This window comes from Barbus barbus (assembly GCF_936440315.1).
Source record: "Barbus barbus genome assembly, chromosome: 29".
In the NCBI taxonomy this organism is placed as follows: domain Eukaryota; kingdom Metazoa; phylum Chordata; class Actinopteri; order Cypriniformes; family Cyprinidae; genus Barbus; species Barbus barbus.
In genome coordinates, this window is record NC_136757.1 from 25,699,300 (window position 1) to 25,722,357 (window position 23,058).

General features: G+C 39.6%; 1 protein-coding gene across 2 annotated transcripts in view; it reads right to left on the reverse strand.

The window, feature by feature from the left end:
* LOC306849046 (OTU domain-containing protein 5-A-like) overlaps positions 1-23,058 on the reverse strand; it is a 36,974-nt gene that overhangs the window by 1,011 nt on the left and 12,905 nt on the right. The window contains exons 3-8 of one of the 2 annotated variants that reach the window (XM_079383899.1): positions 7,783-7,847; positions 7,538-7,694; positions 7,157-7,305; positions 4,014-4,199; positions 3,251-3,458; positions 2,017-2,133 (exon numbers count right to left, since the gene is read on the reverse strand). In XM_079383899.1, the coding sequence (XP_079240025.1) occupies positions 2,017-2,133; positions 3,251-3,458; positions 4,014-4,199; positions 7,157-7,305; positions 7,538-7,694; positions 7,783-7,847 (882 nt within the window). The remainder of the gene's footprint in view (positions 1-2,016; positions 2,134-3,250; positions 3,459-4,013; positions 4,200-7,156; positions 7,306-7,537; positions 7,695-7,782; positions 7,848-23,058) is intronic. The other variant, XM_079383900.1, reaches the window with a different exon arrangement.

Below are 23,058 nucleotides of genomic sequence, written 5' to 3' on the forward strand. Positions count from 1 at the left end.
GATCAATAATACATGAAAAACTAGGGATGTACGATATTATCGGACTGATATCGGAATCGGCCGATAATGGCTTTAAATGTAAATATCGGCATGGGCCCTATATGAGAAACTATGCTGATATGTCTTGCTGATAAGAGGAATACCTTAACTCACATGTGCTCAGGTTGTGCTAGTGATTAGATCATGTCAGAAGTGTGGCTCATTCTTGAAGCAAAGTTTTGCCTGAATGGTGATTGGATTCACTGTTTTAGATCGCTGCATTTAATCTTTGAAAGTACTTACAGAATGACGTCTTCGGTGTGTGATAGAGTAAACAGTGATCACACGTGCAGCGGCAGGGGGTAATTGCCCATTTGTAAGGAGTTTGAATTCTGTAGGGTGTGCTATTGGCCTACTTCTAATTAAATTAAAAGTAAAATAGCCTACACAAATAACATTTATACTGTGTTTCTGATTACATAAAGCAGTAATTTATGTCATAAAATAATGAGTATGTTTTGATTTAAAGGTCAGAAGCTCTAGCTTGCATTAAAAAAACAGAAAAAAAACAAAAACATGACTAGGACTGGGTATCGTTCAAAATTTTTCGATATCGATACCGATACGATATCTTGACTTCGATACCGCTTCCTGAACGATACTTTTTTTCGATACCAATTTTATGAAATCAATTTTAACAAGATTACATTATCTCCCAAATTTAAAAAAAAAAAAATTGGTTTTACTTTTTCAGCTTCGTAACGTTTATACAGACTCAAAGATTCCTGAGCCACAGCACAAAGGAACAAAATATATCCAACACAATAAATCATTGCAAATAATTTTAATAAAGCCCAACTAGTTTTACACATCTGTTAGGCTACGTTTACAGTAGTGCGTGCTCGTTTTAAACATAGCTCAGACAGAATCATAATTTCTATTCCTTTTCCACTAATTTACTGATAAGCATTAGCACCTTCCAGCGCTGTCTGCCGGTATGTATAACGATATATGCCTTCTCTCTTCAGCAATCGCTGTTCTGACTCAGAGGACAACATTACATGGCCAAAACACACATTAGACAGCAATCGGAAACACTCGATGGTGGTTTAAAGTGAGTCTTGAGTAAAAGCAGAATATACATCTTAATTATTGCCTTATGTAGCATGATGCTGCTACAGTGTGCATGAATGGAGAGCGCACTTTCGGTCGTGTAGTATGGACAAGGATCGTTTGCATTTTTTAACAAAAACACACCAGTGTGTAAACGTAGTCTTACATCTGGGATGCTTTCACGCTACAGCCTCACGTGTGAGCCACATCTCTGAGTATAACCGGTGTAAACTAGTCGGTGTGTTTGACTTGACGAGGCGCAGGACCGAGAGAGAGCTATAGAGAGCAGACTGCTCCATAAGCTTTCGAATCGCTCTCGCGGATGCCAAACTTGCGCGGCGCCGCTTCTAGTCCAATATACCTAGTGCTGCAGGCTTATTGGCTCACTGACATTAATGAGATTAACCCCTTAGCTATCGAAGTTTGGTACCGAACGACAAGACATTTTTTGATATTCAATGGTAGAGGCTTTTCGGTCGGTACCAAAAAAGTATCGAATTCGATACCAAGCCTTAATCAAATGTGCATAACAGCAATAATAAATAATGAGTAGGTGTGTCCATCTTTTCAGACCGATGTATATCCATTACAAGAGTCACAATTGTCATAAACATTCCCTCCCTATTTGCACCTTCTTAAGTTCTTTAAGCTGATGTCAACAGTTGCTGGGGTGTGCCGATACTCAGCTGCAATCAAGTGTATTTAACTGCACATAACGACTGTACATGCTGCTTTCTGCATGAGTGCTGGGTACAATTGAGACAGCTCCACACTGAATCACAACACAGATTCAAGCTGTGTGAGACGCACGAGGAAGGCGAGCAAGCGCCGTGATTAACATGGCACTCCTGAGCCCTGGATTCTTTTGTACTGAATCAGGCAGGACAGCTAGACAGACTGGCAAGCGTGACTTCACTTCCTCACCAAAAGCAGTAGGGGACATCTCTTGCATAATAGCCCGATAGCCCAGTGCTGGATACAGAGACACCAGAGAAGACGAGGTGGCTCTGTCTGGTCCAACACAAGCCTGGTTACTGGGACCTGAACGGCGAGACAGAACACAGGAAATCTTTATTTTGAAAGACTTAAGTTCAATGACCTTGTGGCTTCATCTGCAGTGCTTTTGGGTGAATTTCATAAAAAGATCACACACAAAAAATTGCATAAAGAAACTTTTGTCTACTTTGTTTCTTAAGTCATGAAGACTTTTTTTTTTGCATAGTGACATTAAAATGAAGCATATTTACCCACAACTAGTCATTACTGTAATGCATCTGGACAATTTAGTTTTGAGGGTTTTTTAATTACTTAATGATAATTCTCTTTATTATATCATTATTATTCTCATTATATATACATTACTGTTGTACAGTACCATAATAATTGCTGTAATACTGTTTTTTGCATTAATATTTAGTATATCTTTTTTCAACAAGAGTTTTTGGAAAAGAACATTTCTTTTAATTGTTTTTTATTTTTCATTCAGCAAGGATGACTTAAAATGATAAAAAGTGACATTAAATGCATTTTACAAAAGATTTCTATTTCAAATAAATGCTGAACTTTCTATTCATCAAATAATCCTGGAAAAATGATCATTGTTTCCACAAAAATGTTAAGCAGCACAACTGTTTTCAACATTGATAATAACAAGAAATGTTTCTTGAGTATCAAATCAGCATATTAGAATGATTTCTGAAGGATCATGTGACACTGAAGACTAGAGTAATGATGATGAAAATTCAGCTTTGCATCACAGAAATAAATTGCATTTTAAAATACATTCAAATAGAAAATAGTTATTTTAAATTGCAATAATATTTCATAATATTATTGTTTTTCTACTGTATTTTTGATCAAAGAAATGCAGCCTTGGTGAGCAGAAGCGATTTCTAAAGGTAGTGTACATAACAGAATTTGAACTGCACAAACAGGCTTTCTTTAAGTAAAATATAATTTCTCATTTATTTCCTTTAGATTTTGAAGTGAAATACAACCATGTTCATGTTCTTGACAGGTTTCCTTATAGTCAGTTTAATTATCGGTGAACATCATGTGGCATTTACCCAAAAAATTGGTTTGCTAGAGGAAAGGTATCACACAGTTAAACTGATAGTTTTAATGACACTCTCCTTTTTGCGAAACACTGATAACAGACCTGGTGCACAGGGTGATGGGGGTTTGGATAGTGTGAGGGCCGCTCCGGCCGGGGAGGGGGGCTTGGTGGGTGTGTCCGAGTGCGAAGGATCAGGAATCTCTGGAGAGGGGGCGGAGCTACGCTGCCGTGGGGATCGGGCATTCCATTCTTCCAAACCACTGGAGGCCGCAGCCGTGGCGGAGCTGCATGTAGCACTGGCCTTACGAGGCTGAGGGAGCAACAAACACGTTCATTCACAAATGATAAGTGAACAGGCACTTTGTATCTTCAAAGTTAGTTTTCAATATTTCGGAAAGTAGGTTTATGTAAGGTGTGTGTAAAATCTTTTATGTTTGTTTGCTTAGATCAAATGACAATTTTTTTTTTCCCTGATACACTGCTGTCAGTCAGTTCAAGAAGTGATTTATAAGAAAGCCTATAGTTTCTGTGAAGAATGGTCTTCTTCACAGCTGGCTGACGTGTGAAAACGCAAACCACATAGGCTGCAGGTATTTGCGTAACCGATTGTCTTAGCTACTGTATGTGTATCTTAACCAATGAAAGCCCTCATCACAGCTTACTTGTGACTTTTTGAAAAAATTCCTATGTGATCAGCATTAAACCAGTGGTTATTTTATGATGTCAAAGACTTTTGTGAAGTAATTATCGCACGTTAACTACCTGACTCCTACTGACAAGCATGTTGATTAGAATATAATACAGCTTCTGATGGAATGAGACATGATGTTAGGTAGTTCAGCACTGAAACAGGCAGGATCCATACCTGTCGTGCCTGTTTCTCCTGATCTCGAAGCCACTGCAAGTACGATTCTCTGGCCACTTGCTCTTCTATGGCCTCATTGGTGGCTTCCCAATCCGTGGCCCTTTTCTTGTCCTCAAGCATCTGTTGCTCAATCCAGGATTCCTCTGACGTTTTAATGGCATTCTTCATGAGTGACTGGTCTGCAAACTGCATAGAGACAGAGAGACAGATACAGAAGAGGGGTTAAAGGCCACATTTTAGCCCTCAGGTGACAGGTGAGAATGTTTTCTGCTCAAGCACCTTGAAGATGAGTTGATTTGTGGGAAATGGAGAAACATTTTCCCCTATATGCTAGTTGAGCAATAAATCATTTTCTAAAAGTGGATAAAAGACACTCATTTCATCTCGGAAATACAGAATGCATCTCATAAAACAGAGGGTTTTGACTCGACATTCTGACGACAGAACTGTAAACAACCTACATTTAGGCTAATGACCATTATGACACAAATCTCCAGAATACTTGATTCTGATTGGTCAATTCCAGCACTGAGTAATCAAAAAAAAATTTGTCTCTTATATCACACTTTCACCTCTTTTCTTACGAGTGAAAACAGTTAAAAATTACATGGATGGATTAATAGTGTGATAGATGGAACGAAAGACAGACCGAACATACAGCTAGATAGACAAGCAATAGATAGAAGGAATGAATGGACAAACATTAGACAGACAGAATGAACGAACAAATGATAGAAAAAAATTAGAACGAATGAATAAAAGAACAGAAATAGCAAACAAAAAAGAAGGAAACACAGAATGATAGATACAATGAATGAATAAATGATAGAACAATGATAGATTTTTTGTTCACTCTAGAGTGAGTGCAAGACCAAATGTAACATGCTCCATCTTCAGTCTTTATAAAAATAACTATTTCAAAAACATCTTTCTAAAATCTTTTATGTTTGTTTGCTTAGAGAAAATGACTATTCAATTCAGAAGCACATTTTTAAAATGATTTCTTTCAACAAACGATGACAGATTTTTTTGTTCACTCTATAGAGTGAGTGCAAAATGTAACATGCTTCATCTTGAGACAGTCTTTATAAAAATAACTATTTCAAAAACATGGTGTCTTTAAAAATGTGACGTCGAGAGCTGAACTCCCGTCAAGCTAGTTGTGACAAAAATAGTATGTAGGCTTACTATGATTATTGACGTCAGCCTGTCATTTTCTTCATAAGAGATAGTTACAGAGGAGGGGTAAAGGCCACAGCGTTGCCCCTCAGGTGACAGGTGCGAATGATTTCTGCTCAAGAGCCCTAAAGATGAGTTGGTTTGTGGAAACAGGAAAAGCACTGTCTGCTACATGCATATTGAGCAATACGCCTTTTTTAGAAACACTTAAGAGTAGATGATGGACATCATAATCATCATCATATCTATCATAAATAGAATGCATCTCAAAAAACAGTGGGTTTCTGATTGGATAAGCTGCATTTGACAACAAATTTAACTACCTATATTTAGCCTAATGAACGTAATGACAACTCTGTACAATACTTCATTCTGATTGGTCAATAACGGAACCGAGATTTTATCTCTTTTCATACAAATGCAAATGTCAAAATGTTTAAAAACTAGATGGATGGAAGAAAGGATGGATTTTCATTCTTTATTTCCATATAAGAAAAAAAGATGTTCTTAAGGAAATATGAGAACTTTTTTTTTTTTTTAAGAATTGCACATCTTGGAATTTATCTTAAGAAACTTCTTTCTTAAGACGTTTTTTGTGAATCCGACCCCTGAACTGATAACAATGTAACATACTGTAAACAGGGCTGTATATATCTGTTGCCCGATTTTTAGATGTCTATTTTTCTCTTGCTGTTCTCGCTGTGCTACATGTCCTCTGCTCTGGAACAGTGCGCCCGTGTCTGGACAGTGGCTCATTCCCCGTCTGGACAGACTGTTATACTAAACTAACTGACCATGATATGGGGGAGCTCTAGTAGGATAAGATCTTGATGCACGTTAAATGCCTGAAATAACACACTTTTTAACTGTATGATGCATTTCCTCCAGCAAACTTTGTCTAGCTTTTCTGGACAATGTTGCCTCCATGTTTTTAAAGTTACAAAGCTATTGATCGATACTTTAGGAGAGTGATAATGGAAATGTTCACATCAGCATTCCCTCTTAGTCACAAATTAGTCAGAGAGCTCCAGAACACACACACACACACTCTCACACACAGCGCCTCTGTTTTTGATAGGAAGGCATGATCTGTCTTTGATCTGCCCGGCTTAAATTATCACAAGGCATGTGGCACGTAAACAAAACAGTGTGCTGCTAATAGGGCTCCCCCAAAACCACTGACGTGTGGAATGTTTCCCTCCCTCTTCCACCCAGAGCAGTCTGGGAAATGGGACACTGCGGGTCACACTTTGTTGTCTCTTTGTGGCTTTGATGACGACCAAATTCAGACTGTGGATCAGCTGACGGAACTTCCTGAGTGAATGGGAGGAACAATCTGACAAGACACTGTTTTCAATGGACTTCCTAATTCACAAACCCACAATGACTTTGTTAAACATTCCTGAATATGAAATAGAGGTCATTGCTGCATTTAAAAAAAATTAAGCATGTTAAAAATTGGCTGTTCTTGCACAAGCAGATGGAGGTGTATGTGCAGGAATACACATAGACAATAGTAACACCAAAGTGCAAGAGCAATTAGCATATTTCCCATTGAAAATGCAGCACAGTCGCAAACGATCACCAGATATTCTCAACTAAATGACACTTAAAAAAAGACTTTTTCATTAATGGATCTTACTAAAAGTATGGATCTGTTACTCATTTTTAATTCAGTGATTTGTATACTTTTTAAAAGCAATGTGGTCCTAATAAAGTTAGTAAAAATACATTATTTATAAATGAAGAGTTCAGATGCAAAAGCCTCAAAGTGCCGTCTGAAATTTTCTTCTAAAATGAGCATTTTTATTATGCTCCTATGTGTAGGTTCAGTAATTTCACTTTAATGGCAAATTAAAAGAACCTATTCATTGCCATTAAAGTGGAATTACTGAACCTACACATAGGAGTCTGATAAAAATACTCATTTTAGAAGAAAATTTATATATATTGCAGATACCCACCCCTGGTTTGAAGGCAGGAAGTCCGAGCCCAACTCCAACTGTTGCTTTGTTGGGATTCACTACAGAGTTGTAGTGAATGTTCCGATGGTAACTAACTCTGATTGGCTCGTCGTTATTTTGATGGATGCCATGGAACGTGTTGATTGGTTCTAAAAGAAGCCATCAAAATAACATTTAGAAACAGAGAACAAGGAACGAGATTTACTTATGCATCAATATAAGAGCAACATGCATCACCACAAAGGCTGTTAAACATAATGCATGTAAATATAATTCCTTGCAATAATAAATCCATGAAACAAATTTAAAATTGGTCAATGCTATTTACTAAGCATTTACTTGCATGGTGGGATATAGTAATTAAATTTTATCGACACTCACCTGTGCCATACTGATAAACTTCCACTGGCCGATTGTACATCTCTGCCATAGCCTGCATTTCAATATGGTTTCCATGACAGTTATTCTTCCTCTTTCTGTTGATGTATGTAGTGAAGTCCTCTGTCACATAGTTTGAGAAGTAATCTGCATTTTTCATCTGCAAGTAAAATCATACAGAAAGCAGGAATTTAATTAAAACACGATCAGGTTTTGTACACCCCCCCCCCCCCCCAAAAATCGCATACCAAGTAATCCATGCAATGTTTGCGGACGACTTCGTGCATATCTTGGTCTCCGTAAACCTGATCAGCTGTAGAAAGACGATGACACCAGGGTTATTTGCAAATAAACACAACATGATCTTTGCATACATTCATTTTACAACAGTTAATAACATTTTATTGCACTTTCTTCAATTTCTTGAAGTGTCTCTGCAAAATAAAAAAGTGATTTAGTTATGTACACAATGTCATTTTTGCATTTATTTCATGCCACACTGTTTTCAGTTAATTTATTTTTGTTACATTTATGTCTGTTCCATTTATTATTTAAAACCAATATTGTTCATGTTAGTTATTATAGCTGCATGAAGTTAGCTTTTAACACCGTATAAAATAATAGTGTGCAAGTAACCACTGAGTAATCTTGAGGGGTTTGACAGGCAAATTCTGTAATGCATGCATGCGTGCAAGGCTACATGTTTCGTTCCGCAAGTGCCACTTTTGGCGGGCTTTATCATAATCATTTATGTGCTTTGTGACTCAAAGCAAGACAAGGGGCCCAAATATGGTGCAGATGTAAACAAACGGGCGTACGAGCTCCGCTCAGAGGCCGACACATTTTCCTTTCAAAAGCGGCGATATGCAAATGAGCCTCAGCCTCAAAGCTCATTCCGGCTAGTCACATGACCATTATCCGCAAAGATTCTGAGAATCTCTTAGTCAATTTCCTCTTTCGCAGTATCGGCCCGCTTCTGTTGTGACACTTTTGAATAGACTGAGGAAGTTGCACGCACCTCGCTTAAAAAAAACAAGCTTTAAATGAAAGTTCAAACAAGCGCACCAATACATGTGCTTTATTTAAAGACACTTGCACTTTTTTAGTTCCCCGAAGAGGCCCTGTTAACCTGCCTATACGTTATCTGATACAATGGTGTAGGGTATGAGAAAGAGGATGTTGTCGGGGGAGAAACTTTGGTTTAGTTCAATGTCTAGTCGAATATCCTACAGCAAAAACTTTTTTATTACTGCTATTATGCTCTGCAATTGGCACTGACTGAACGGTCTGTACTTCTTCTTAGGACATTAATTTGATATGAAAGAACCTGTCGTTCTGTTCCCAACATGAACAATAGTTGGCATTTTCTGGCAGGTCCATGTTGTTTTCATGAGCTAGCTATAGATGTCACTCCCTAAATTTGTCCATTTATGAATGCTTAGAGATTTTCATTTGAAGGTGAATGCTGTTGGCACAACACTACAATTTAGTTCTGAAGCCACGTCTTTTTGTCAAGTAAAAATGAGCATTTAGAACAACCTTTGTTTTCACTTTTCTAAATTGGTTCAGTGAGCTTTTAAGACAGGTTCATTTGTTAAAATCAGGACCTTGACATTTGAAACTGTAGGAAGATCTGAGCTCAAACACAGGAGGAGAACAGCAGCTGGAGATTCGGTCTGCTTTTGGTTCCACATTTGGCCTGTTGTTGGTATTTCCATCTGTCTTACCCTTTCCATTCATTACAGCACGGTGCAGTGGATAATCAGACCCGTTGTCAGTGGGTTCCGCGGGGGAGAGTCAGGGATTTCCCTTCGCTCCTTTGCATTATTCTGACTCATGTGTGATGATAAACACCTGCCTTTGTTTTTTTTCCTGATTTCACCCCAAATTTGAATAACAAACAGCTTTACTATAGTGGTCCTGCCACGTGGGGCCACGCACTTGGCTGGAACTTTTGCATGTACAAACAGTGAGGAGTACTAAGGAAAAATATTTCCTTAAGTATATGTTGACCTAAAGTGCATCTTCAACATTTATACGTTGGGTTAAGTGTTTTGTGTTCAAAACTTCTAACTTCAAAGGGGTAGTCCACCCTAAATGTTCATCATCACTTATTCACCCTCATGTCGCTCCAAACCTGTATGACTGTTTTTCTTTTGTGAAACACAAAAGAAATCTTGAAGACTGTTGTGGTCCAAACACCATTGGATCACACTGACTTGCTTTATGGACAAAAAACACTGAGACACTTTTCAAGATATCTTCTACAGGTTTGGACTGACATAAGGGTGAGTAAATTATGCCAATTTGTTTTATTTGTTTTTTTTTAGAAGTCACATGGCACATTGAGAGGCGAGTTATTACTTTAACAGGTGACCAAACTTACGTTTCTAAGGCTCTTTTGATCTGGGCCAATAATTAACCACCTAGAACACCCTAGTAACCATACAGCAATGCCTTAGAAACAACTCAGAACACCCAAGCATCACTGGCGGTGAGTTTTGCACATTTAAATGAATACTTATTCAGACAATATAAACGGTTTTCCACTTCCCAGTTTTTACTAAGGTGTTCTGAGTGGTTTCTAGGGTGTTTCCAGGGTTGTTCTGTGTGGCATTACTAAGTTCTTGCCTAATGACCAGTCAAAAGTGCCCAATTTTACACTATTTTTCACAAGATTACAGAAGTTTCTTATTTTGAAAGTGAAAAGTAAAAAGTGAAAGTGAAGTGTGGCCAAGTACTTGGAATTTGTGCTCTGCATTTAACCCATCCAAGTGCACACACACAGCAGTGAACACACCAGAGCAGTGGGCAGCCATATTGCTGCGGTGCACGGGGAGCAGTTGAGTGTTTGGTGCCTTGCTCAAGGGTCTCACCTCAGTCTCACCTGGTTATTCACTCCCCCCACCGACAATTCCTGCCGGACCTGAGACTTAAACCCGCAACCTTAGGGTTACAAGTCCGAATCTCTAACCATTAAGCCACAACTGCCCAATTTCTTTTGACAGAGACTGCATTTATTTGATTAGTGCAAAAGCAAGTACAATTAATAAATAGTGAGAAATATTTTTTTTAAATAATTATTTTTGCCGTTTTTGCCTTTATTATAACAGGACAGTGTAGAGATGACAGGAAGCGAAGTGGGAGAGAGAAGGGTGGTGGAAGGTCCTCGATCCGGTATTCGAAATCGGGACGCCCGTAGTGCAATGACGCCAAATGTCGCCCCATGTCGTTCCAAACCCGTAAAAGCTTAGTTCGTCTTCGGAACACAAATTAAGATATTTCTGATGCATTCTGACAGCTCTCTGACCCTCCCATAGACAGCAATGTAATAAACACGATCAACATCCAGAAACGTAGCAAGGAGATCTGTAAAATAATCCATGTGAAATTAAGGGTTCAAAGAGATTACTTTTTGTATGCAAAGAAAACAAAAATAACGACATGATGTCACATGGATTATTTTACAGATCTCCTTGCTACGTTTCTTCAAAAAAAAAAAAAAAAAAAAAAAAAAATTCTAAAGACATCTTTTTCGCCACCATCTGACCAATTAATACTAGCACTTGCCTATTCTATTCTATTTATTTATATTTATTTTTTTTAAAAATCAATCACATTTAAAATATTTCATGAGGTTAACTTATACTCTACTTGTGGTTAGTCTGCACAAGATCAACCTGCTTGTTTCCTTTGCGGCTCCTTTAAATACAAGACGAACATACGATCTACGTCAGAGCGTCAGCGCGTCCACGAATCTTTTCTACAGCGTCGCAGTCAGGGCGGCCAGGGCGAATTTTGACGCTCTCGCCGGTGGCGGTGTGAACGCACAGTTAGATCCTAAGAGGATGAGGAGGATGTGAGCTAGAACTCTTCTGAACCCTTAAGTTTTTGTGCCAGGCCTTGCGGCCTTCACTTGCCTTTCAACCAAGGATCCTCGGATCTCAGCAGATCTCTTTCTTAGCTTTTTTTCCCTTTCTACCTGGGAAGAAACTCCCAATTACCACCGAGCCAGAATAGCATCTTTTGGAGTTCATCACCCTTCAAACCTGGAAGAATTTGAAGAACTCCAACACCATCAAACCATCAGAACTTTCATCTGAGACTGCATCCGGACACTCGTTCAACGACCAAAGGCATTGCAAGTATCGTACATTTAACTAAACGAAACAGAGGTTTAGTATAAGCTATAGACCCCATTATACATGGTGCTGATTGTTTTATTCAGGTGGTTAACTGACACTTTTCATAGCTTCATTCTCTGGTTTCCTGATGGTTTCATCCATCAACTCTCATTTGCCCTTTCCCCATGTATGAGTGATTGTTTGTTTGTTTGTTTGTTTGACTAGTTTGCGTTAGTGTTTAGTTAAAAAAAGTTGTGTGCACAAATTACAAGGGATGCTCCGATCAAGACTTTTGCCGCCGATACCGAGTACCGATTTCTTGTCATGGTGATCGGTCGATACCGATGCCGATTCTGATGCTTCAAGCTTTATATAACATATGTAATAAAGTTATATAAATAATCACAAAAATTATTCCTTATACAGTGAACATTTTAATATTCCTTTAAAATGGTGTTTATGCATAACGTGTATCAGGATACTTAATATAAGACAAAAATAAATGCAAACAAAATGTGTCTGATGCAACCCAAGGTAGAGATGGGCTCGAACTCGAGTCGCATTTTTATAGCCTTCAGACTTGACTTGACCTGAAATGACTCCAGACTTTACTTGACTCGAGGTGAAGGACTTGGGAATATTTTAAAAGCAACTCGAGTCTTTTATCCTTAAATACTTAATTTAACTGATTTTCAAAAGGCAGACCTCATCTGGACCCCGGCATCCATCCGGACCGTAACAGCAGCACCATTTTAAGTGAGCAACACCGTTTCCACACCGGCGATGACTTGCAGCATATGTCCCCACGCATCATATACGTCGTCAGGCGTTGACGTCATCAAATTGCGATCGGTTCGTGAGATCGGCCAAATGTACGAGTACCAATCGAGTCATAGAATGTGATTATCGGCCGATACCGATCTCCGGAGCATCCCTACAAATTACATGAATCTCTGGTTCTGCCTTGCAAATTAAATGTCTCTTTACGATTTTGACCCTCGCTACATGCCCTAATGCATTAATAAGAAAGTATTCTCTGTGGCCAAGGAAATATCCTTTCTTAGAGTTAATATGAACTTGCACTGAATGTTCACTGGACGGACATATCAGTTGATGGCAATTTAATTCTGGTACAGTTATTACTGTCAGCCGATATAAATAATTGTAATTAATCATAATTAATTGTAATTATTTATATACAATTCCCTTTTGAGCTAAAATTTGCTACACAGCATAGACTAATTTTAATGATCTCTGAAATAAGGATACAATTTCTTTATTCTGATCACGCAAACAAACATAGAACACAGGCAAACATTACTGTTTACATTCACATAACTCTCAACTGCAGTCAAAACTCGACTAGCCCACCACAACCATCACCCTGCAATAGACCATTTCCCAACACTAAAAGTGAGTGGTTGACCTCTCAGCAGCCAGCGGAAACGAAGTGAATAAAAAAAGCGGAATAGAGAAATTCGCTGGGTAGGTCTACCGCGAAAGAACGATCCCGCTGATAGAATTCATGAGAAAAGAGAAGAGCAGAGGTCCACCGAGCAAAACCACAAGCTCACTTCCACTAATGTAGGCCACAGATAGTGTCTCGATTCTAAGAAAGAGGCAGGCCCAGTTTACAAAAGAGAGAGCTTAGACCTGCCCTTGAGGTCTGGCGGTCATCGATAAGGTTTAGCCTCAAAAAGCAGGGCCGCTGTGACATCACAATGAGCTGAATTAGAAGAATCAAATTTGAAGATTCCCAGGAACTTAACACACCCTACGTGAGTTTAGGAGCTTCATTCACGTATTTCAGCAGCAGGAAACGTGTCATATGTAAACAGTATGGATGCTATGAAGAGAAACGCAACTGCCAAAATGAAAAGACAGCTCAATATTAATAACACCAACAACCTATATCAAACTACTGGGGCTGAAAATATAAGACCACATTCAAAATCTGGGATAACGTTTAAGGATTTTGAAAAAAGAAGAAGAAATTCTCAAGATTATGAACTTCTGCATTTCTATGGCTAAACGTAAGCAAATCCCAATCATGCTGGAGAACATGATTATCAGGTTTTGTTCATGTCACCTCAAGTGCTGCTGTCATGAAAGCAAATTCTAATGCAAAATATACATTTTTCAATTCTCACTCAAATTGTTTAAAATGTGTAACCTATATATTTGTAATCCAAATGTATAATCTAAATATTTGATTAAAAAAAAAAATTTTTTAATGGTCTCAAATGTTTGGATTGCTATTTTTACTGTGCAATGATATGTTATTAAAGCTAGGGATGCACCGAAATGAAAATTCTTGGCCGAAGCCGAACAAGATGAAACACTGGGTCGAAAAATACCGAACACGGTTTTTCACATTTTTTCCCCCATGTAGGCCTATTTAGCCATTTTCTTTTCCCCATTGCATAAATTAAATAGCTTGTTACTATTTAATGTGCAAAATGTGCTTTTTACTGTTTTGCCCTGCTTTTCAAATACAAAAAATCAATTACAAAACAACAATTTAAAAATATTTAACACTGAACATTTTTTAACATTCTATCAGACATTATACTACTAACAAAGCACAATTTAACTTAAAATTAATAAGTTACTAATATAATATTTTTTGGCCATTTTTGAGACCCTCTTCTTGAATCGGGCATGTATTTTTTTACTGTACAAATAAAAGCAGCCTTGCTGAGCAGAAGAGACTTCTTTTAAAACATTAGAATATATTACAGATCCCAATTTGAACACTATGTGTGAATGTTATAATAAATGTATAGAGCTGCTGCAGGGTAATATTTTCATTATTATGGTCTTATTTTTTTTATTTTACAGAACAACAGTAAAATTACAATTCTAACATTTACATTTACATTTATGCATTTAGCAGACGCTTTTATCCAAAGCGACTTACATTGCATTCAAGTTACAGTTTTTACATTTTATCAGCTCTTGCGATTTTATTTTGGCAGAAACCCGCAGGAAGATCTTAGTACTTCTTTTTGTTGACTTTGAGTCTCATTACGAATTTGGGGAGATGTTTGTCACACGTATCACATTGTCACATGGCTTTAAATAAATTATAAAAATGTTACCGAGCAAATGACGAGTAACAGTGTTTTAGTGCCGATTTTCCTCACGCTTTGGATTTTGAACCCTGGCGCCGCGAGCTCACGCAGCGCTGTTTGAATACATGTAATTCGTGCGTGTATTAGAAAACATAACATTCTGCAGTTTATTTACTAATTGTTTAAGGCCATTTCACGATTTCAATCATCATAGTAACCAGCAACAACCACCTCTGTTACAGCAATTTTAACAAAGTTAAAGCAAAGCTTTCATAAAAGGCAACCATAATAAAATAAATAAAAAGTGACAAAAAATTAAATTTTGCCATTATTTATTTACTATCTTTCTCTCTCTATTTATATATTAAGTAGTATGACAGCTTTGTGTGAGAAACAGACTGATAATTTAATTAATCATGTAAAATCAACCCTAGTGCCATATCTAATCTCAGTCAGATCTTTTAACAGTTCACAAATCAGATTGACTCGATGTAATCAAAATGGCTAAAAGACCACAAGAGGCAATGATCATCAGTAAATAATGGCTTACATTTAACTTTACTCCTCACACAAAGCTTTAGAAGACTTTAGAAGAACTGGAATATATTGTACACATCAAAAGAAAAGCTTATATGAGACTTGAGTACTTTTTTGCCATTTTAAAGCCTGAAAGCCCAGCACTCATTCATATTCATTATATAGAAAAGCATAGCCAGAATGCTCATCAAAATCCACCTTAAATTCTACAGAAGTCACACAGATTTAACGTGAACTCAAGTAAATATGCCAGAATTGTCATTTTTGGGTGACCTATTCCTGTAGCTATTTTACAGTTGCTTCATGATGCAAACAGGTATGACTTAACAGACATTTTTACTATAGTTACGTCAGTAAGCCATGATGCCCTGTGTCCAAATATGACCGTGTGGAACATGAGTTGCAGAGTTCATCCAGAAAGAGCTGAGGTCACCGCTCTGACCTGCACTCTTGTATGCTCCTTGACTCCAAATGCTCACAAGATCATCTGACAGGCCACGTCCACCTTGACAGCCGATCAGTAAACATGCTCTTCAAACAAATTAATCGATGCAGTACTCTAAAAACAGACAGCAGTTACAGCAGGCCCAAAGGTAACTCTACTCAATGGCCTTTTTGACTACCGTGTGTTCTGTTCACTTATCTGTGTAGCCTCAATATGCTATGAATGTGAGATTATGATGGTATAGATCAATGCATATTGATTCTCAAGCGCATTGGGGGATCAGATCACAAACGTATTTTTAAAGTACACCCTGTGCTTTCCATAGGAAGTAAAGTTAGATATCGAATAATGGCTTATGTACTGACTGAACAGAGTTACATCAGAACCAGAAAAGTCAGCCACTGATCATGAGGGTGTTGAGTAACACAGAGCTTACTATTGCTCCAGAAACACAGCGATGGTCAAATACACTCATTCATGCTCACGAGACTGTATTGCAACCAGGCATGCTGTCTACTGGCACACTCCATGCAGGTCATAGAGGACCATTGAAAAGCCAGCGTAAACTCCAGACTTGAATTATGCGTCTACGATTTCATCAACAGCATGGTTTTGTAAGAAATTATGCCAAGAGATGGTGATGACAATGTTTTCTGTACATTGGCAAGAGAAGATGCAGCTCTTGGTGGTGTCTAGGTGAAAGTTGGAGAGACTTGCTGAGCATCTGCCTTCCAGATGTGCAAAAGTTCACGACGCAGCTATGACCGAGAAAATTAAGTAAAAGGGTGCAGACGATCTTATCACAACCACCGTCTGCAAGTCAAGTGATTGAAACCATTTTACAACCAAGTTTCAAAACGGGTTTTCGGTTAAACAGACATTATAAACAACATTTGTGATAGATCAATCGAAATTTGCTCCTTGACTTTTGCTCTACAGCTCACTGTCAGACATGCTGGTTTACGCTGGATCAAACTAGTCAACATCCTCAAGTTCTAGACAATTTCCCGTCTCATAGAAACTCATAGAAGCACTATAAAAAGATGTTACGTGTGCGGTGCTCATGTTGAAACCTGTACTTTCCTGTCCTAGACGGGGTCGATCAATGTAATGACAAGGAATCTACTAGCAAACCTTGATTCCAGCATGGCTTCAAACTTTGCTCCATGTTTGCCACAAAGCCACAGTACATGATGTCCAGGAGTCGAATACTATGCTGGACCAGATAGTTGAAAACTGCTTAGTTGACCTATGCTTTTCACATTTCATGTTCACAAATATCCAGTGTGTTGACCTCCTTGTGACTGATTCGAAGATTTATGTAAGCTTAAAATTCATTACTTCAAGTTTTATAAGAAAATGTCCATATCATGTCCAATCAATAGTGGAGTTTAATTCACCTCTAAATTAAAATTCTATCATCATTAACTCAACTTCACATCGTCTCAAAGCTGCATGACTATAGGTGTGTACCAATTCACATACTTAGGCATTATTCTTTGCAATTTTGTAGTATAAATAGTATGGTCAAATTAAAAGTGCACTTTAAACATCCGGATGATAAACTTAATTAGCCTAACCGAAAAAAAGTGTGAAAATTTGGAATGTTGGACACTTTTCCTGACATAACGAAGAGCAAAGACTATCAGAATCTGATGCTGGAGGACAAAACACCCTTATAAAATGCCCAAACTAGATGGTTGGGTACACCGTTCATCGCATATGTGCACAGTGTACAGTACGTTACTAGGGACACCACTTATGTGTGTTACCTATGCATACAATGAAAGTCATTTTGGGGTGAACTATCCTTTCCCAAGGGCAAGGTGGGTAGACACCACCAATGAATCTGGGGGAAAGGAATTTCAGCCACACCTTTGTGTTTCCCGCTCCGTCAAATCATGTTATGGTATTTGTGGCATCTGCTCTACAATCACAACAAGATGACGAACTGCGAAATGAGAGGAATGCAGCCGAGCTGTCTGTCAGAGGTTCATGGCAGGGCACCGACAGCTTTGTTTACTACAGAAGCAGGTATCTGGAAGAGATCCCGCAGTGCGTGCAGGGGACAATAAACAGGGCTTACAATGGAATGCGCTTTGCATACGATGGAGATTTTCATATACAGATTCAACCATGTGAGGTAGAGGTTAGTGTTGCTTCAGGTGAGGCTGTTCTTAGTCCTGCTTCTGCCAGGGCGCCTTAGATCAGAGAAAATAATGCTTGTTCCTGAAATAGCACCGTGCTTAAGGGGAAAGTGAAAACAACAACTGACTTGACAAATGGAAGTACACATATTTAAACTAAATTCTGGGGAAATGGAGTGGACAAAAAAAGCCTAGATGACGAATATAAAAGGGTTTTGTTGCAATATTCTATAAAAAAGTTCTTAGAAAGCATTAAAAAAGCAAGAAGCAACTGTAGGCTGTGCATTACAGCAAAACTTTTACCAAACACCACTACATAATAAATTACACCACTGTTCAATAAACAATTGCATTTATTAGACGTGTTTGCAAAGGCAAACATCGCTTTTACTATTGCTGATATTTATGATAAGCGATTTGAAAAAACAAACTGACTGAGCACCTGGACCATATCTATGGACCCTACGTCATACACTCGACCGCCCTGTCGTGAACGCACCTGCTTGAGAGACAAGAAGCTGCACATTTCATTTTATAAAGTTTTAAGAATCGACATTTTTCTTAAACTAACGCATCGTTTCGCTTCAGAAGTCCTTTATTAACACCCCGGAGCCATGTGGAGTAGTTTTGTGATGGATGGATACTTTTTTTTCATATTCAGAGACAAGGGCACCATTCACTGCAATTATACAGATTGGAACAGACAGGACAATGTGGAATATAACTCTGAATGTGTTCTCTGAAAGAGAAATGTCAGACATGCCTAGGATGCTCTGAGGTTGAGTAAATCTTGGACTAATTTTCATTTTTGGGTGAACTATCCCTTTAAAGTGCCCCTTTTATGGATTTTTGAAAATTATCTTTCATGCAGTGTGTACCACAGCCCTAAGTGAATTAAAACATCCTGCCAAGTTTTAAATCTGAAAGTGCACAGTGTATAAAGTTATTGTCTCTAAAAAGAAAGAGTCGACTATGAATCATTGAAACAAGTCGTTTTTAAAATGAATCCCATGTCGTTTTCGGGTTGGTCTGAATGAGAATGCAAATTCATTCTTTGCCACTAGGTACCGCTTTTGGAGCGGTTAAAATAGTGGTTTTCCTGGTAACGCTGTACACAAAGCAGTACTGCAGCTGCTTTATCAGGCATTACAGACATGATGAAATGAAAATGAGACCATTCACCGCAGATTAGCGTCACGCAAAGGAGGGGTTTGGAAAAATGAATCGTTGAACGAATCGTTTGAGAGTCGTTGAGCAAATAAGGTCAAAATAAATGCATATTATAAGACAATGAAAGTGTTTTTCTATATGGTCTTTTGTCGAGTCGCGCCACGCCACCCACGTCCGAGGAAGACACGGATCCAGCGCAGCAACGCTGCGGGATTTGCCCGGGGATGAACCTGCGAGAGTGCAAGAGTTCCGGAAAACATCTGCGCTGTGTCGATGCACCTTATGAGAGAATAAGACCAGCAAGCAAAGTAAAAATATATGTACGTTTGTCTGTGTGTTTGTCAGATTTTGCACACAAGTTTAACCTAGTAACATTTACTTGTCAACATGGCGGTTAAAGAACTTTACCACGGTAAACTGCGCTGTCGTTTCAAACTACTTTTGTCAGCTTATTGAATTAAGTTACCGAATTAAAATAATTTTTAACGAGCAACGCTTTTCTTATATTAACATTAAGTTAACTAATGGGAAATTTTGTTCAGGTGTTAGTTAATGTTCGCCAGTAGCCTATTGAGAAAATAAAATCGTACGTTAGCTAGGTTAAACAAGTTTTATGGCTAGCTGCCTGTAGTTTTAGAATTAGTTTGTTATAGTTTTTAATGGAATTTAAGATTTACTGCATTTTTTTATATTTGTATTTGTTTTAAAGGCAACTGCAATGACGCATCAAGAAAGACATGAGCATGCCAGCCACCTTGAGACTGATAATTCATGGTAAGAGAACAGCTATGGTTTTGAGAGGTTTGTGTATTCCATATGAGGTTTGCCTTTTAAAAGTGTGCCATTTCTACTACTTCTTTTTCAGAGAAGACATTTCTGTCACTACCACGTTTTTGGAGCAGCACTTGGGTTTTGCAAATGGCTATGTATTCTTTTGCTGCTTGTCTTTTTTCCCCATTATGTTTCTGTTGCCTAAAGATTCTTTGTGAGGATAAATCCAGAGGATACAACATAATGCACTGCAAAACGTCCTAAGACAGGAGAAATGTTGAAGATGCACTGTTCCAGCTTTGGAAGACTGTATTTTTAAGTGTTATACATTCAATGTTTTAAATAAAGATTTTGTTATTTTGCAATTATTGAATGCCAGTAGGTTTTTACTATGTAGAGTAAAAATAAAATAAATTTTATATAAAAATTATAAAATCTAATGAAATCTATATTAAAATGAATGAATTACAGTAGTATTGTTACGGGAAGCAGACTCACACAAGGGATTAATATAATCACAGAAGTGTTTATTGAACAACAGAGCAAGGAATGACTGGTGAGGATGAGTCTAAAGTTCAAGGGACTGATTATAGTGGAGATGAGAATGTGAGAGTATGTCTTTGCCTTGCCAGGAACTCGTGGAAGCAGGGAGAAGCACACACCTCACTGGATGACTTGGGATCCAGGCTGGCGATCGCTGGAGGAGACTGACACAGGAGATAGGAGGACAAGATGCTGGAGAGGACACAGGAGGTAGGTAAAGTGAAGTGACATACTGCCAAGTATGGTGACCCATACTCGGAATTCGTGCTCTGCATTTAACCCATCCAAAGTGCACACACAGCAGTGAACACACACACACCGTGAACACACACCCGGAGCAGTGGGCAGCCATTTATGCTGCGGCGCCCGGGGAGCAGTTGGGGGTTCGGTGTCTTGCTCAAGGGCACCTCAGTCATGGTATTGAGGGTGGAGAGAGCGCTGGACATTCACTCCCCCCACCTACAATCCCTGCCGGCCCGAGACTCGAACCCGCAACCTTTGGATTACGAGTCCAACTCTCTAACCATTAGGCCACGACTTCCCCAAACTGTAAACAAACAGGTAAGTAGCAGGTAAGTCGCTGGGATAATTTAAGGAGCCCACTTCGTTGAAATGAAACATAAGCATAAGCCAAACAAGATCGGACACGATCTTGGAGGTATGTGACTTTGTAGTGGATGGCGATGAGGATGCAATGACATGCAGGTGTGTACAATCAATGATTAGGTGAAACCAGGTGAGGGCGTGTGTTGTGATTGGAGAGGGAGAAGGACAGACAAGACTCCTAACATTACCTTCCCCACCCAGAAGGCGCGTCCCGCGCCGTAATAGTAACACCGGGGAGGGGGGGTGGGCGCCCTGGAGGCTAGTGTTGGGCAGGGACTCTGGGGAAGCCTCCAGGGCGGGTCTGGGGACTCCGGCAGCCATGGCGGGACAGGAGACTCAGGAAGCCATAGCGGGACTGAAGACTCAGGAAGCCATGGCGGAACCAGGGACTCGGAAGGCCATGGCAGATCAGGGAGCTCGGTGGCCTTGGCCTAGCCACACAGGCCGTGACTATATGCCCCCCCCCCCCCCCCAAAAAAAATTTCTTGGGGAAGTTCCCCTCTGGGAGCCATTGAGGAGGAGCGGGCTCTGTGGGGCGCTCTGAAGGAGCGGGCACTTGAGGGCGCTCTGGAGGAGCGGGCACTTGAGGGCGCTCGGGCAGCACGGACTCTTGGGGGCGCTCGGGCAGCGTAGAGCTGGACGGGACCAGTGGAGACAAAGGAGGGCTGGGCGGAACCAGCGGAGACGAAGGAGGGCTGGACGGGACTAGTAGATTCATAGGAGGGTACTCGCGAGGAGCAGGCACTGGAGGGCACTCACGAGGAGCAGGCTCTGGGGAGAGGTCAGGAGCCGAGAATTCAGGGGGTATCGCCAAATCCAGGAGCTCCAGGGCAAGAACCGGCGGGCTTGTAAGTGTCGCGAACCGCCGCTCTGATACACTCGCAAACGGCGGGCTTAGTTTCCCCGTGGACGACAGCGCCATAGACTTCGCCGCGGACAGTGGAGACATTGACTTCACCGTGGGCGGCGGTTGAGCTGAGTGAGGAGGTTTAGAATTACTCACGGAAGGTGGAGGACTAGAATGAGGCGGGCTGGAGTGAGGAGTCAATTTCGCCTACTTGAAACGATGATCCTGCAATCCATAAGGCGAAATTTAGGTACTGAGCCAAAGACCAGCTGGGGTCTCCATGTGGCATAACCATTTGGATCTCTTCTTCCAGTCCAACTCTAAAACCCTCCATTAATGTGAGATTGCCGCAGAGGGCTTGGTAACAGGTGGTAAGAAATTCCTCCACATACTCCTCCACACTCCTGTTCTTCTGGAACATAAATAATGTGTAAATAACCATAAATAACCTCCAGAAAGATGGTCTTCCTCCCTGGGACACACGTTTATGGAGGCTAACTCCAACCTCATCTTCGATAATGGGTCCGATCTTCTGTTACGGGAAGCAGACTCACACAAGGGATTAATATAATCACAGAAGCGTTTATTGAACAACAGTGCAAGGAATGACTGGTGATGATGAGTCTAAAGTTCAAGTGACTGACACACCTCACTGGATGACTTGGGATCCAGGCTGGCGATCGCTGGAGGAGACTGACACAGGAGATAGGAGGACAAGACGCTGGAGAGGACACAGGAGGTAGGTAAACAAACAGGTAAGTAGCAGGTAAGTCGCTGGGATAATTTAAGGAGCCCACTTCGTTGAAATGAAACATAAGCATAAGCCAAACGAGATTGGACGCTGGAGTGCTGTGAGGTGTGTGACTTTGTAGTGGATGGTGATGAGGATCCAATGACGTGCAGGTGTGTACAATCAATGATTAGGTGAAACCAGGTGAGGGCGTGCGTTGTGATTGGGGAGGAAGAAGAACAGACAGACTCGTAACAAGTATACTGATGAATTGGATTTTATTTACAGTAATTTACTGTAAAACAGTACAGTTTGCAACTGTAAATCAAATACAGTTTGCTAATGTAAATCTTAATTACAGTAACTTACTGGCAACAGTGTTTGAAATACCCTTTGAAATGTCTAACAGTGTAGATAAGACCATATTGGTATGAAATTCAAATGATGTTAAGTGTCATCAGCTATAATATCAGCTATTTTACGACTTTGAACGTGGCTCGTCCAATCAGATTTTAAAGCCATAACTATGC